Here is a 16,361-nt window from a genome sequence, read left to right on the forward strand (position 1 = left end):
TACAGAGATATTAAGAGATCCAAAATCAGTACATTTACATACACTTCGTACCTATATTATTATATAACACATTGTACTTATTATTATATTGTATATTATACATAAATACGAAGACAGTCAATGTATTTACATATAAAAAATTAATTTATAACAATATTTATATTGTTGATTGAGGCTGATATATATTAAAAAAATTGTTTACAATTAAATTAAATTTTTAAAGTACAGTAGATTTAATAGAATCTCGAAAGTCAACAAAAGAAAAAAAAGATACGATTTAGTTTGACGTTTCGAAAAATTCAATATGTCAAGGTCCGAAAACATCGAACATCTACCGTAAGTAAGTGTATGTGTGGGTATATGCACAAATACTCACAAAATACACACACACACACGTACGCGTATAATATAATATTTTCACACACAATAAATATAATAATTAATTAAATATAAATTGGTCCTCAGTGAGTTTCGTCACTTTAGGATAATATGATTTGTACTGTTTTTTTCTAATTATAGGCAATTAATATTTAAGGCATACAAATGAGGTAGATGATTTTCCATTTTGTATTATTTCAATTACGTTATTAATTACTATATTTAGTCCTATGCACCTAGTAAAAGAAACAAAAAAAACAATGAAACTACGCAACTTGTTGCATTTTAATAGTGTTTAAATATGCAATTTAATATTAATAATAATTATTATATTATAGCAAAAACTGCTCGACAGACTTTTTGTTCCTCTAGCAAGAGAATGTAATTAACTACTACCCGTATGATTTCATTATTCTATATTATATAATATTATTAGTAATATATAGACTAAAATTGTATTAATAAAAAAAAAAAATAAATAGAAATAATGCGTGTACACAGCATATTTTCCCAGACTAAAAGAAGTTCGTAACTATATACGAAAGGAACGTCCGAAGGAAACACATACGAAGAATCAAAATATTTGTTAAAAAATAAATAATAATAATAATAATAATACAATTAGTACTAAAACGTATAAAATAATAATAATTATAATATATACTCCTGTTTTTTGATAACAACTATCGGAACTCTCCTTACGTCGTTCCCCCGCCCAGTGGCACGGTTCACCTAATAATATTTTGGTAAATAATGTATTATCATATCACAGATACTAAAATAATAAATGTTTCTTTTTCTATAACACTATAATGACGTAAAATAATTATGTTAAACTTGACTATTTATCATTTGGGCAAATAAAGTTCCACGTTATGATAATATAATGTGTCGTTGCAAAAAAAAATTAAAAAAAAAAAAAAGAAAGATTTGGGATAATTACACCATAATTATTATTATAATAATTAATCTAATACGAAATAATAATAATAATAATAGTATTTCATAAATAAGTATAATAATAAATTGTGATGATAATATAAATACTACGATCGTTTACGTTTAAATTGAGGCTTTATTGGCGTACTGTATTACCGAGCTGTATCGGCTGCACTGCGCCTCTTTCTTGGCCGTGCTCTCCATCGACTTGAGTATCATTTTCGACCGTTTCCGCGGTGGCAGACTCAAGTGATCCCGGTCGTTGAGCTGCGTGGGCAGTGGAGGCGATGGTTGTGACTGCGGAGGCGGTGACGGCACCGCGGTCAACGACACGACAGGAGGCATCTCCATAGTCTCGTCGGCGGCAGGAGCAACGTATCGGACGGGAGACACGGCTTCACGATCTTCGGTAGCCATCAACATGACATAATCTACATGCTGCTGTCGCTGTTGCTGTGTGACCGTCTGCATCGTGTGGAACGACTGCTGTTGCTGCTGTTGGTGTTGTTGCTGATGTTGGTGTTGTTGCTGCTGCTGCTGCTGCTGCTGCTGATGGTGTTGTTGTTGTTGCTGCTGCTGCTGCTGCTGTTGGTGTTGTTGTTGCTGCTGCTGTTGGTGTTGTTGTTGCTGCTGCTGCTGCTGCTGCTGGTGTTGTTGTTGTTGTCGCTGTTCTTGGTGATGCTGTTGGTGAAGTTGCTGCTGCTGCTGTTGTTGTTGTTGTTGTTGTTGTTGTTGCTGTTGATATTGGTGTTGACGAGTCATGGGTGGCGGCGACACGTCCATGGTCAGAATCAACGAACCCGAAGAGCTGCTGGCCGGACTAGGAGGTTGGTCGCAATTGTACTCGTCGTCATCCTCGTCATCGTCATAATCACTGCGCTTGCGGTTGTTTCCCGGTAACCTGGGATACAAGTACTGACACAGCTTGTTAAGTTCGGTGTCCACGTCAGCGGCACCCATTACCATTACGTCGTCATCGTCCTCGTCGTCCTCGTCGTCTTCGTCGTCATCGGATTTTCCGATGCCATCACCGTCGTCTTCCCGAACCATTATGGTAGCCGTCGCTGCTGTCGGCTGCTGCAGAAGATTAGTGCGCTTCGGTTCGTCAGACAGCTGAAGCAATACCGCGGCGGACGCGGCTACCGTCGACTTGTTGTTTTCCTTGTCGCTACCGCAACCCGACGAAGTCTCACCCTCGGACGAAGCGTCTTTTTTGTTAGACGACGACTGCACAGTGATGACTAGTGCGCCCGCGGTCGAAGCCGTCGCAGTGGCGCCGGTTACCTGGACGCCGTTAGTGGTAGCTACGGCAGCCGACGCAGCTCCACCACCACCGTTGTCCGAATGGCTCTTGATGTGGCTCTCCATGGTCTTCTTAGATGTAAACGTGCCGTTGCAAATCGTGCACTTGTACACTTTCTCACCGTAATGCGACACCTGGTGGAGCTTGAGCACGTGGTTGTAGCCGAACGACTTGCCGCATATATCGCACGAGTACGGCTTCTCGCCCGTATGAGTGCGCGTGTGCACTTTGAGCTGTTTGGAGCACGTGAACCCCTTGTCGCACGTTTTGCACACGTACGGTTTTTCGCCCGTGTGGGTACGTATGTGAATGACCAGTTGACCGCTCTGGATGAACGTCTTGTCACAGAACGAACACTTGTGCGGACGTTCACCAGTGTGTATGCGCATGTGCCGGTGCAGCTTGCCGCTGTGCTCGAACGCCCGCTCGCACACGTCACATTTGTACGGCCGCTCCTTGGTGTGGATGCGCCGATGCACGCTCAGGTTCTCCTTCACTGAGAACGGTTTGTCGCAATACTCGCATTTGTACGGTTTTTCACCGGTGTGCGTTCTGTAATGCCGTGTTAGTCGGGCCGGTACCGTGAACGACTTACTGCAGTAGTTGCACTGGAACGGGCCGTCTGTCGTCGTGTCTTTCACGTGAGATCGCAAGTGATTTTGGAAAGCGTTTTTCTGCATGAATACCTTGTGGCACACGTTGCACTGCAGAGACTTGTCGGTCACCGCGGTGGCTGTATGCGGTGAAGGCAGTACAGCCGGTGCGGCCGCAACCGCTGCGGCCGCCGTCTTAGCCGAGTCGATGATCACGGCCGCCTCTTCGACCACCGGCGTTATGGTGAAAACTGGCAGGTCTGGGCTGCACACCACGCGCTTGATCGCTGCTGCCGCCGATCCCTCGGAAGCGTTCTCTGCAACGTCGATAGCCGTTTTTTGGTGCAACTGTTGTTGTTGTTGTTGTTGTTGATTGTGTAGGCTACCGGACGTAGCAGTTGCCGGTTTTAACGGACTTAGAGTGCAGTCGATGCCAACGCGAACGAAATCTGTTGATCCTCCTCCACCAGACGAGCTCAATATCGGCATCTCTCCATTGATAAGTTCTACCATGTCGGATACATGGCCCAAAACATTTTCTGCAAACACAAAAAAAAAAAAACAAAATATGATATAAAATTAACTGATATATGTTATTCCTTATCGTTAGGCTCACTCTAAACTCAAATAACGCATGTAAGTATTGCTATTTACTAACATTTATATTATCTACTGCGGTATATGATTTGTTCAAGGTATATGTACAAACAGATCATATTATAAATTAAAAACTGGGAATGATATTTATAAAACAGAATAAATATAATAACTTCGTATAATTTTATTTGTAAGTTAATTGTATTTTACGCTTTTTTTAACAATCGTGATTTCTTTGTACTATATAACTTATAATAGTTGATAACAGTTTTATTTATCACTCTGGTTTTATTACCTCTGTGTCTATTATGTATTGTGTTTAAAAACTGTATCGATCGGAAGACATAATAATGCAAACATTAATATAATACAGCAGTTGGTCATTGATATAGGTTTATACTTGGGAAATTATACGTATACACCATACAGGCCACTCAAGAAGTTTCCAAAGTATACAACATCTCTTTTATGGTTGTATCATATTTTGTGTGTGTTCAAGAGTTTATTGAATAATATTTATGAAAAGTATGTAATATACATATATATTCATTTAATTTTGAACAATTATACAGATTTTACTAATAAATATATTTTCAAACATGAATACTTAACCTAACCAAAATCAAAACCTCACGGAGTACGACGCATAAAAGAAACATAACACGACAAGTTTAATTATATCAAACTGTATATAATAATGTATTAATATCGACATGTCATTCAACCGTACAATATTCTTTCTCCGAGTGTGTCATTAAATGAAATATTATAATAGATATCATATTTATAATTCTAGTCATAATTTAATATTTGTGAGTGTGCATATTATATTTTAAAAGCTCGCGCCTTTATGCGTGAAATACGTTTATAATATATAAACGCACAGACTTATATCAGTATACAAAGCAACGCACGGCCGTTTCATTGTCGATGAAATAATGTTTAAAATATTATTGTTGTCATACGCTCTTCATATAATCGTCGTCGCATTATTGTGTCGTTTTTATGCACGAGTCGTTAAGTACATAAGCTTACAGTGTGGTGATACTTGCGATTAATGATTCTATAGCAATATATTGCGCATTATAATATATAATGCGTGTTAATTGTTTGACACATTTACGTACGATATTTTTTTCACACGGTAAACTCTCTTGTCATTGATGAAACTAATTAATTAATAATTCATATTGGTTTTTAAAAACAATGAGAGAGGGTGTTATGAAATATGAACTAATCTTTCGTACAAACGGCTAGTTAGGTTTAAAATGCAAAAACATTTTGAATATCATATGACAGTATTAAAATTATGTCATTCCATATTAAGTATATAACTATTGAAACTGAATACATCAGGTTACTCAATTTTTTTTAAATTATAATAAATCATTGAATTTTTACTGTATACTACTTAAATGTTTTAATTGTTCGCTATTTTTTAGAAATCTTATATTAAGTAAATAATAACTATCATGATAAAAATTTGTTTTTTTAATTTAAAATATAGTATAAGAAAATAATTAATATTATTCAAACTATCTATATTAAAGCATACAAATTGACGGAAAAAGTGCAGATAATTTAATGGATTATCCTATGTATATTACATAGTAAGTCGTTTTGTAGAAAATAAAAATAATAAACTATTCAATATAATATTCACTATACGAAATAAATGACTTGTCTATAACACGCACGCTGTACGTACAATATTATTATATGTGTAGATGTTGTATTATTAACAGAATAATTCTATTTTTCTACGTTATACTAAGGACTGACATCGTATTTTCGGAGAATATGTTAAAATTACTTTTTGTAGTGTAATAGTTGTGTATTCAAATAAAAAAAAAAATAGTTTGTTTGACATTGATTTATTTATATTATTCTTGCTATATCTGATGATGATTGTGATGTGCGCGCGTAGCAAGATAATATATCGGTATTCGGTAGCATAAAAGAAAAACATTAATGTAGGAGGAGATTGGCGAAATACTTTATTTTGCACACAAGACACAGACGCCCATGAATTGCCTATTCGTGACGCCGCGCCACGCGAAACTCGCAAATTTCCAGGTGTTTGTTATGAAAGTTACGAAAGTTCAACAATATTCTGAAACGAGTGTTAATAGATTTTCAAAACTTCTTGACGTAAATAAAATGTCAAAATGAGAAATATGAATAATCTCTATAAAACTATATTATTCCGAGGTAATATCTACTTACAGGATTAGTTATTAGTTACACATTTTCACTAATTTTTGTATAGAGAAAAAAACGAAAATATTTAAAAGGAAATCGAAATGCTTGTTAAAGACAAAGGGTATGTTATTTAACCGATTTATAATTACATGTTATAAGAAATAATCATAGGTATATCAACAGAACTATTAAACACATACAGGCATCGCAACTATACGTAATAAATCTTAAACGTCTCGTTATAAATAAATTTTATTACAGACCACCCTAAATAATAACATCATAAAGTAAATACATTTCAAAATTATGTACTCAAGGATAATATAATACCAAACGCGTTAGAAAAATAAATATTTATTATTAATACAAGTGTTTAAAAAGTATCAACTATTATAGGTTCATGCGTGTAAATAAATTACAATCAAAACACTTTAACACGGGCAATAAGAATAACTTAATCGTGTCTTACGAGTGTTTATTGTTATTATAGCAGGTATTATTACCGAATACTATTTCAGACTATATATCTAATTGAATGATTTAAAAGGCAAAAACAAGGCAAAGGTCTTACATTAAAGATCAACGTTAAAATTAGAAACATTTTAGTTAGCTGTAACTTATACATATTAATTGTGATAAGTAATAAAATACGTATTTTAGATATGATATGGATTCAATATTATATTCCCAATAATTGTGTGTCAGTAATACAGTTTTTTTTAATTAATTACAACCGGAATTTCATCACGGTAAAAATACTAATTAAAAACTATTAATTTATTTTTACGAATTGCAAAACATAAAATAAAATGTAACACAAGATTACACAAGAAAAAAAACGCTTTGGCTTTGAGTTTCAAATATATTTTTAGTGATTTAATCTAATAATATCGTAAATCTGATTAATTTGATTTATTTCATGGATAAAATTACTAACTAATTAGTATAACACGTGAGTTTAAAAAGACAGTAATATTAAAGTACATTAGATTTTTAAAAATAGTTATTTAGATAGGTAATAAATGAATAAAATTAACATAAACAAATATAATAGATTTTTTTTTAAGAAGTAAATGCATGTTATGTATATAATTAATCAACTTATAAATACGCACAGCAGACAATTATTGACTGCATGACATACGTAGTAATTTATTATAATATACAAATAATATTACATACACCTATGTATAATTCAAATAAAACATTGTTTTTAATTATAATTAACAATTAAATATACCTACAACTTTTTTATTTTATAAAAAACAGAACTATGAAATAGATATATTACAGTAAACATTTACAAATATATATACGTAATTAAAACAGCCCAAAATTTGAAAATAATAGCAATAACTCTACTTCAATGTTGAAAATGTATAACGTATTTTTTAATACCTATCAAATTAATTTAAAAATAAGTAACTAACAGCAGTACTTATTAAATTGGAGAAAATTTATTTATACACTTTTGGTATTATAATTATTTTTATTAAATATTGATGGAATATAAATTCAATATCTCTGGTACCTATAAACCAAAAATGAACAAAGAATTTATAATAGTTATTTTATTGAAGTTTATTAATTAGCTAGATGATATTCATAAAACAATTATTATTCAAAACTGAATATTACACGTGTACAACGCGCGAATAATAATATTGTCACATTTTGCTACGTCAACTATATATACGGGCTATGGATCTATAATAGTATTATATATATATATCAAACGCAGACAGTTTTACATGTCACTACATCAGAATTCAAATGGAATAAAAAATTATTATAATTATTATCAACAAAAATTGAAAACGTAAACATAATCCTACGTTTTTAGACAAAGCAAACTGCATTCGTATATCGCAACGTGTTAGCGAGGTGTACGTAAAAAATTTGAAAAATAAAATAATAATAAAAAAAAACGTCTGTCGTCCGTTTTCGGTATTAAAACCGTAAATAGTCTGCAGTATGTGTCGATGACACCGGACAACGACGGTAATAATAAATGAAAAAAATAAATAAAAATAAAACCGAAATTAAAACGTGCGTTTTTTTTTTCTATATTGTTCTCTTACCACCGGCGTTTTTATTGTTGTTTTTGAGATTGAGCCAGAAATTTTTTATCCACTGTTTTTGTGACTTGTCCCAAAGCTGAGCCATTTTTTCACTGGTGCATTCCTCCGCGGATACTGTCAGCAGGGAAACGAGCGCGCGGTGCCGGAGACTAGACGAGACTAATAGTATAAATGTAGTGACTATACTGCAACTATGCAGTTACTCTCTCTCACACACTCTCTCTCTTTCTTTCTCACACATAGACACACGCACACACACACCGACTATATATTTATTATGTATACGATATGAGAGCGGCGCAGCTGCCTATATACGAACGTCCGAGGAGAGGGAAAGAAAACGAAAAGACAGCGGAGATGGCAAGCGTGCACAGGCAGAGATTAGACGGACGGTAAACGAATTTAACGGGGAAAAAAAAATTCAAAAAAAATAAAATAAAATTAACTAAAACAAAAAAAAAAAAAAAAATTAAAACAAAAAAAATTGAAAATCTCGAAGATTCGAGATAAGCGCAAATACGTAACTACTGTGCAGGTGAACGTTTGCGGTACAAGTGTTGCGCGATGATGCGGACGCGCGGTATATAATATAACGTGTACAGTATTATCGCGCGGTCGCGGGACCGCGGCCAACAGTCAACAGCCTACTGAAGCCCTAAAGGCAGCGCGAGCGTTCCGTCCGAAACGGTCTCCTCTCTCGGTTTCCCGGCGGCACGTGTATACGGACGTTCGCAAGTGTGCGCGCGCTTGTGTGTGTGTGTGTGTGTGTGTGTGTGTGTGTGTGTGTGTGTGTGTGTGTGTGTGTGCGTGTGCGCGAGCGAGCGAGCGAGAAAACAGCAGCGGCGGCGGCGGCGTCAACGGCGCGCGCGTTTACACCGTCTATATGTCGTCGAGTATTATTATTATATTATTGCTATAGTGTTGTTGTGGTGCCTCCCCACGCGCGCAGCGATTCGTGCTTTGGCGGCGGCTATGGGCCTATAGCATTGCGTGCGTACGTAATTCGACTGTTACCGAGTGCGTTTGTGCGTGCGCTGCGTATATAGTGCTGTACGTAACAATATATGCGTAAATATGCGTATGTGTGTGTGTGTGTGTTCACGCACCCGCGATAAGAAGAACCGCGGAGTGCCGACTGGAACCGAACGCGACCGAACTCGGGCGCGCGAGCGGATTGGCGCGGGGAGCCGGAGGAGCAGCGCGCCGCGCGCGTATATGTATATGTATACGCTCGCGAACCGTAGGGGAAAAATAATAACGTAACGAGCCCAAAAATACGGAGGTCATCGAACGACGGCGAAAACGCGCCTTCGATTCGTCCTTGTTCCCTTTGAGCATGCTGCAACGACTATGTGCACACTACGCGGCCGATTGTCCGGAAAAAGCGGACGGGGGGGGGGGGGGGGTGTTGTTGTATGGCGATGGGTGTTGGGGTGAAAAACGTCGGCGATAAAATTATATTAACAAGAACATTGCAGCGGTAAGAATAAAAACTTATTATCGCCGCCCCGATCTCAGCTGCTGCTGCTGCATCGGCCCACCTGCCGGGCACACGTGGAGCATGGGGTTGTTTTTCGTGTGGGAAACGAGAGCCCTGGCCGCCACCACCGCCACCCGCGAAAGAACACAAGACACATGCCGCCGGCGTCACGGGTAGTCTCGTTTTGGTCCGGACGCATATCATTATAACATTATACAACCTTGGCGAATGACGACGATCGTCACCGGTATTAATAGAACAATATTTTTTTTATTTTATTTTTTTCAAGAAAGGAAAAACGAGGTTTTGATTTTTTCGTTACAACGCGTTCTGCGGTAACGACCGCGGGACACCGGTGCGTTGACCCCGGTGAATCACACGCACCGCGCACGCACACGCGAGCCAATAAGTCGGGCATTGGGGTCGGGATACCAACGACGAAAACGACGACGACGACGACGACGAAAACGTTCGCGGCGGCGTTTATTCTCCGAAAAAAGGGGCGCGCCTGCATTTGGTAGGCCCAGGGTTCGTTGACACGGCCGTTCGGGAGCGAGCGCGTGTGCATCTGCCGAATTTTTATTTTATTGTTGTTCTTGTCAAAAACGCAGTACGCATACACGCAGGAAGGCAACGCACGTTTCATTGCCGACGGAGAGAAAGAGTGAAAGACCGGGATGGGACGAGAGTGAGAGAGAGTGAGCGAACAGTGATGAAAAAAAAATAAATAAAATATGAACACAACAAATTACACATGATCGCGCGCTTACCTAGTATAACAACAATAGCGATTGTAATAATATTCTAATATCGCCTATATAGGTTTCGATGTACGCATAACGTATAAAATTATAATAATTGTGCACAAAAGTAATACAGTGATGATAATATTAGTATAAATATAATAATATAATAAGGTACGGGCCACATTTCGTCGGCGGACGTACGTGGGAGTGGCGGCGTAACGCACAGTGCTCGTATATGCGCTGATAATGGTGTCGTGTGCGATTGTCACAGTAGTATCGCTATTACTATTACTACTATTACTATTAATAATAATAATAATAATAAATGGGTCATGGGATAATGGTAAAAAAAAAAAAAAAAAAAGCACCTACTAATAATTATTATTATCGCCAATTATTACGAGCGTCGCGTGGCTTCGAGTTGTGTGCATAATTGTAATACAAACACGTCACACGCGGACGCCTTAAACTATTTATCTGCTGCAGTCGGTCGTATCGCGCGCATGCAACGTCGTCATGAGAAAATCGGCTTAAAAACGAGATAACAACAATATCGTTTTGTGCGTGCGGCGGCGGCGGCAGCAGCGGTGGAGGCGAGATTATACCGCGTGGGCAGGCAGCGGTGGGGCGGAGTTGTGAAGTGTGTGTGTGTGTAGTTATGCAACGCGCAAATCGTAACACGAAATATTTTCATTAGGTGCTACGGGCGGCGGAGTGTGCGGGCGTCGCGGCGCGGAACATGCGTGCGGCGATCAAGTGTAACCTTTCCCAACGCATCGGCGCGGCGGCGGTGCGGGCCGGCGGTTGTGGAGGAGCCGGACTGTCGTTTCGGCGGCCCTCCGACGTCGGTCGAAACGACGGTCCGACGCCTACACGTGGCCCCCGCGACCGGCGCCGCGCCGAGCGAGGCCGCCGCCGCCGTCCGAACACCGACCTCGACAACGCGACGGAGAGTGTGGAACGCGTACGTATAATATTATAATGTAAACCCCGCTCGCAAGTCCAACCCGCCACCCTTCCCACACGACCGTCTGCGAAGCCGACACGCACTACACAATAATACATATATTATTCGCACTGGAAATTCGCTTCTTTTGTATACATATATATATTACATTAATATTTTTTTTAGACGCTGCCCCCGCCGCCGCTTTTGTCTCTCTATACGCCAAACACAGACGGCATCGAAGGTTCCGAAAAAAAAACCAACCAGCACCTATACACGCATATTATATTATTTTGTACACGGTTTTGTATAAAATATTTTTTTACGCGTAGTCGTTTTATAATAATTTTATCTCCTGCTCATGTGTGTATGTGTGGCAATAGTACACTGCAGTGATGGCGACATCGGACCCGTACGCTCTTACCCACGATTTTAAGTGTGTGTATGGTGCTCTCACAATAATAATACATATTATATCGTATTACCCGGTAGGTACGACGACTACGACGACGCCCCGTTTGGATGAAAGAGAGTTCGTTGCACCCGAAAACAACCCCAAATGCGCGTCGGGTCGGTTGGCCCGGTAGGCAATACGTACGGGGATTGGGAAGAGGGTGGTCAATGGGTGTGTGCGTGTTTATATTGTTATTATTGTGCGGTACGGTAGTCGGCCGGCGATTGATGGATATTATCCACGAGATATCCGCCCGCAAAATCCGATTTGCGACCGATCGATTTTGGCAATAAGAAGAGAGAAACATTAATGCATGTGGTTTAAGGATCGAGGTGATAACAATACGCGAATCACACGGTTATACATAAATACGACAATACTAGTTCAGCGGTAAACGGGGAAAACGCATGTACAGATAATATCGTGTGAAGGAACGTTATATCTATGTATATTATATTATATAAACAAACACGGACCATAAATAATAATGCTCATTGTAATTTGTTACCGTTTACGATCAGTATCGGTTCCGCGCATATTACGCACTCCGCGTTATCGTCAGACCGGCTACCTGTCGGCGTATTACGTAGAACTTACAGCAGAAGTAACAATAATAATATGTAGAAAATAACCTACATTATACCTATACATATATTATTATACACGACCAACATTTTTCCTGTGTCGACGACGATTCCGCATTCAGTTGTATCGACGATTTTGTTTACATTAATAATTCATAATATTTTATATATATATATATATATATATATATTTTTTTTTTCGTTCTGTTTTAACTAGATCTCATAGTGGTGCACTTATACAATGGTATTGTTGCCTACGTCAAAATTGCAAATCATGTAAAATTTATTCGCAAATCAAGGGGCTATATTTTTCATCGTTTCCCATTGACTTCAGCGTTTGGACGACGTCTGCACCCGCGCGCAGTATACACGAAATAATGGTTTTATGCTAATTTTGTTACGTACGCTAATGTGATACTTACTGCATATAATATGTATGTTTATTTTTATCACGAAAACATTTGCGATTGAAAATTAAAAATCAACTTTCACAAACGAATTATACTATAGTAAAATCCCTATTCTAAGTCCTTGCAATAATATTATGTTTTAAGTTAATAAAAATGAATACATCGCGACAGGATTGATATACTTTAACTTATTATGAATTATTTCAACAGTTACTGACTTCGTTAATATCTAATAATTTACAACTAATAAATTATCAACAAACACTTTTAAAAGATGATTATTTTTATTGATCTCTTCGATTATTTATTGTTAGTATTATATATTTAATACGTATATTTTTACAACGATGTAAAATTAATACAATTAATATGAGATGATTATAATTTTGAAACGACTAATTTTTAATGTGTTCTTGTAATTTATCAGTGTGGCAATACATTATTATGTATATAAAACCATTTAAAATGAAAATAATTTTATGTTTTTTGATAACCTTTAAACCTATCCATAGTTCAGAAATAAAATCAGGAAACGTCGCACCAACACAGTGTCCAGACATGACTTAAATTAAATTACTGTTGATATATTATTTTCTACGAAACTAATGCTACTACGCAATTTAAGATTATGTTCGTACATTTAATAACAAATTAAATATAACGTTGTCCCGACATTGCAGCGATGTATACATTTAATAAGTACATATAACTTGATACACTAGTATTTAAATACTTTTATTCCAAAGAATATCTTTATATTGAATGCAATTTTGAAAAATCATTTAAATCTTTATCAACATTTCAAACTTCGATTTAAAAAGTGCACAAACTCTAATAAAATATTAGATTCAAAATAAGATAACCTATCAAAAATAACGGCTTAAAATGAAAATTTTATGTAATGAATTGTAAATTGAGCCGAGATTTGAATGCTCTAAAATATCGCAATTAATGTAAAACGTTCTAAAAATGTCTAAAAAGTTAAATTTTTCGAAAAATAAAAAGTTACATTAAAATGGTCAGTATACAGTATAATAATTAATTATTATTATTGTAATAATTTATTACTTAAATCACAATTTTCACTTACGAAGCTGTTTTAAAAGACCAGAAAAAATCGATATTTCAACAAAATTCCAGTCCTACTTATAAGTTACTAACAGTTTATAATAATAAATAAGTTCATTAAATAATATTTTTATAACTCTTCGCATAAAACTACTATAACTATTTCGCCACGTCACATTACTACATGCATCGTTGCACTCGTTCTGTTTTTCCGTTCTAAAACTAATACCTATACATAGAACGTATCACATTATTGAAATTCGGTCGTTGAAGACTACTAGAATAAATAATTTAGCATTTAGTTTAAAATAAAATTATTAATTTAAGCATTGAAATGACAAATTGTTTTAATTACTATTAAATAAAATAACATAATTATTTTATGTATTTATAATTGTATATTGTTAAAGCGTTAAACAGTTTGTTTTACGTCAATAAACCGTTGATCAGACGTTTGTAAGAATATCGAGTTGAAGGGTTATAGCTTTAATATCATTACCAAAAAAAGTATTGTTGACTTAGGTCAAGATATATTTCATGTATTTAAATAATATTTGAATAATGATAAAATGAAGATTTATTTACATAGTTCGGGACAAAATCAAATATTGGATCAATGACTTCACTGGAGATTATTATTGCTATTTTGCTCAACCTATTTCATCAACAAGATTACCAGCAATACGTATTTTGGCTCCGGTTTTGGCACCGACTACCAATGTAATATTATTGGAATAATAACTTTCAAATTATTTTTCGATCCATATAGACATGATAATACAACATTAAATTTAATAAATACGTTGGTAAAATTATAATTTTAAAAAAGAAAGTACCTGTATGTTTTTACCTATGTATACAATACGCGAGTAATTATATTTTATACTTTAACTCGTTTTTCAAGTTATAACCACTTAAATTGAACTTGAATTTAAAACGAGATTATAAATAACTATGTAGGCAAAAATATTTATTTCACAAAGTTTTTATTTTTTTATCTGTTCTAAAAAAAAGCACAATAATAAGTATTTATGATTAGCTCATACTTTGAATTCTTTTAAAATAAATCGCTATGAGTGAGACTTAAGTTTGAGATGAATTTAATCTACTTACTTAATGATTTGATTTTTTTCATAATCGTAAAAAACCCGTAAACAATTAAATTTTTAATAAAAAAATTTTCAAAACATACTGAAGACAATATTTTTGAGGTTTAAAAATTACTTGAAACGTATAATATTTGTATTACATACCTACCTAATACGGACTATGTCATGTCATTTCCCAATTATATGACCATGAAAATATAAGTAATAATTAATGTACACACCTTGGTTGTTTGCTGATGATCCATGGGGCGAATTTTACTCCAGACCTTCAGAATCTTTAACTCGTTCGAATGTCAGGAGGACGTTGTAGTTAGTCGAGCAACAAAAGCACGATTAACTAAACGCAATCGATATCAAGTCATAACTTCGAGTTAGACGCATTTTCGCGCAAAAGTTCGGGAGTAAATGCATGGACGCAAGTGTTCCAGAAAATTCCAGTGCGTAGATGAACAAAAAAAAAAAAAAAAAAAAAAAAAAAAAAAATAAAAAAAAAAAACGAACAGTGCGCAAAACAAAAACGTCGGTGAAAGCTTCTCGGAGGATAAAAAGTTTATCGTACGACGCGAAAAATAAAAAATTAATATCAACAATATTAGTAATAAAAAAAAAAAATAATAATAATAATAATGATGATAAAAATAATTTAATAAATGATAATGTGGAAAACATACGCGTTTTTTTGCAGGGCGAAAAAAAAAATCCGCGAACGACACCGGCCGAAGATCGAAACAGTACCACAACAATGGTTAAGTTAATGGGGACGAGGAACGAAATCCGAACGGAGCCGGCCCGGACTATTTACCTCTCTTACCTCTTTGGCCGCGCCGACCGCTGCCGACGGCCGAGCGGCGGCTGCCGAAGGGCGCCACGGTTGTGAACCCGGCCCAGTGCCGAATTTCAAAGCGCGTGGAGGAGCCGGACCGGCGTTTCGGGCCAATGCGTGCCGCGCGTGGCATCGCTCGCGCGGACGGACGCACTCGCACGCGCCCGCCGGCGGCGCTCTCGCCAACGACACGCTCGGTCGGTCGGTCGCGACCGCACACGCACGCGCAAGTCGCGTCGTCCCACCCGTGTCCCGTGTCCCGGGTACGCCGCCGACGACGACGACGACGACGGTTCGTTCGTGTCGCCGCCGCGTTTCCGCGTCTATTCCGTGCGAACACGCACGCACGCTCGCGCTATGCTCGCTCGCACTCGCGCACGCACTCACGCACACACGTTGCGAGACGGCGATGCCAAACAGACAGAATATATATATATATATATTGTATATTATATTTATATATGATACACGGACAACGCCGTCGGTCGCGTCTTCGTGTAACGAACCGAAAACGAACGCGAGGCCGCCAGACTCCTCCCTAGTTGTCTGGTGGGTGGCGGCGAGGAGGACGCACCGGTTGTCCGAAACGTAAAAGAATCTAACCGAGACCGAAACACCGCCGATGTTGTGAAACACTATCCCGAGTCG

The 16,361-nt window shown here is 37.0% G+C and overlaps 1 protein-coding gene across 2 annotated transcripts; it reads right to left on the bottom strand.

Annotated features, from left to right (window-relative positions):
- Positions 1 to 1,367: 1,367 nt before the first annotated feature.
- Positions 1,368 to 15,663, bottom strand: LOC112598307 (serendipity locus protein H-1-like). Of its 2 annotated transcripts, none has more exons than XM_025344714.1 (2): positions 15,112 to 15,663; positions 1,368 to 3,752 (listed from the first exon to the last, which is right to left on the bottom strand). In XM_025344714.1, the coding sequence occupies exon 2, from the start codon at positions 3,724 to 3,726 to the stop codon at positions 1,441 to 1,443; it is 2,286 nt and encodes a 761-aa protein (XP_025200499.1). In that variant the 5' UTR covers positions 3,727 to 3,752; positions 15,112 to 15,663; the 3' UTR covers positions 1,368 to 1,440. The 2 variants fall into 2 exon arrangements, with proteins under 2 accessions (XP_025200499.1, XP_025200498.1); XM_025344713.1 differs by lacking the exon at positions 15,112 to 15,663 and adding an exon at positions 8,094 to 8,871.
- Between the last annotated feature and the right edge of the window lie 698 nt (positions 15,664 to 16,361).

This window comes from Melanaphis sacchari, unplaced genomic scaffold, assembly GCF_002803265.2.
Source record: "Melanaphis sacchari strain LSU unplaced genomic scaffold, SCAv2.0 Contig47_pilon_pilon, whole genome shotgun sequence".
Taxonomy (NCBI): Eukaryota; Metazoa; Arthropoda; class Insecta; order Hemiptera; family Aphididae; genus Melanaphis; species Melanaphis sacchari.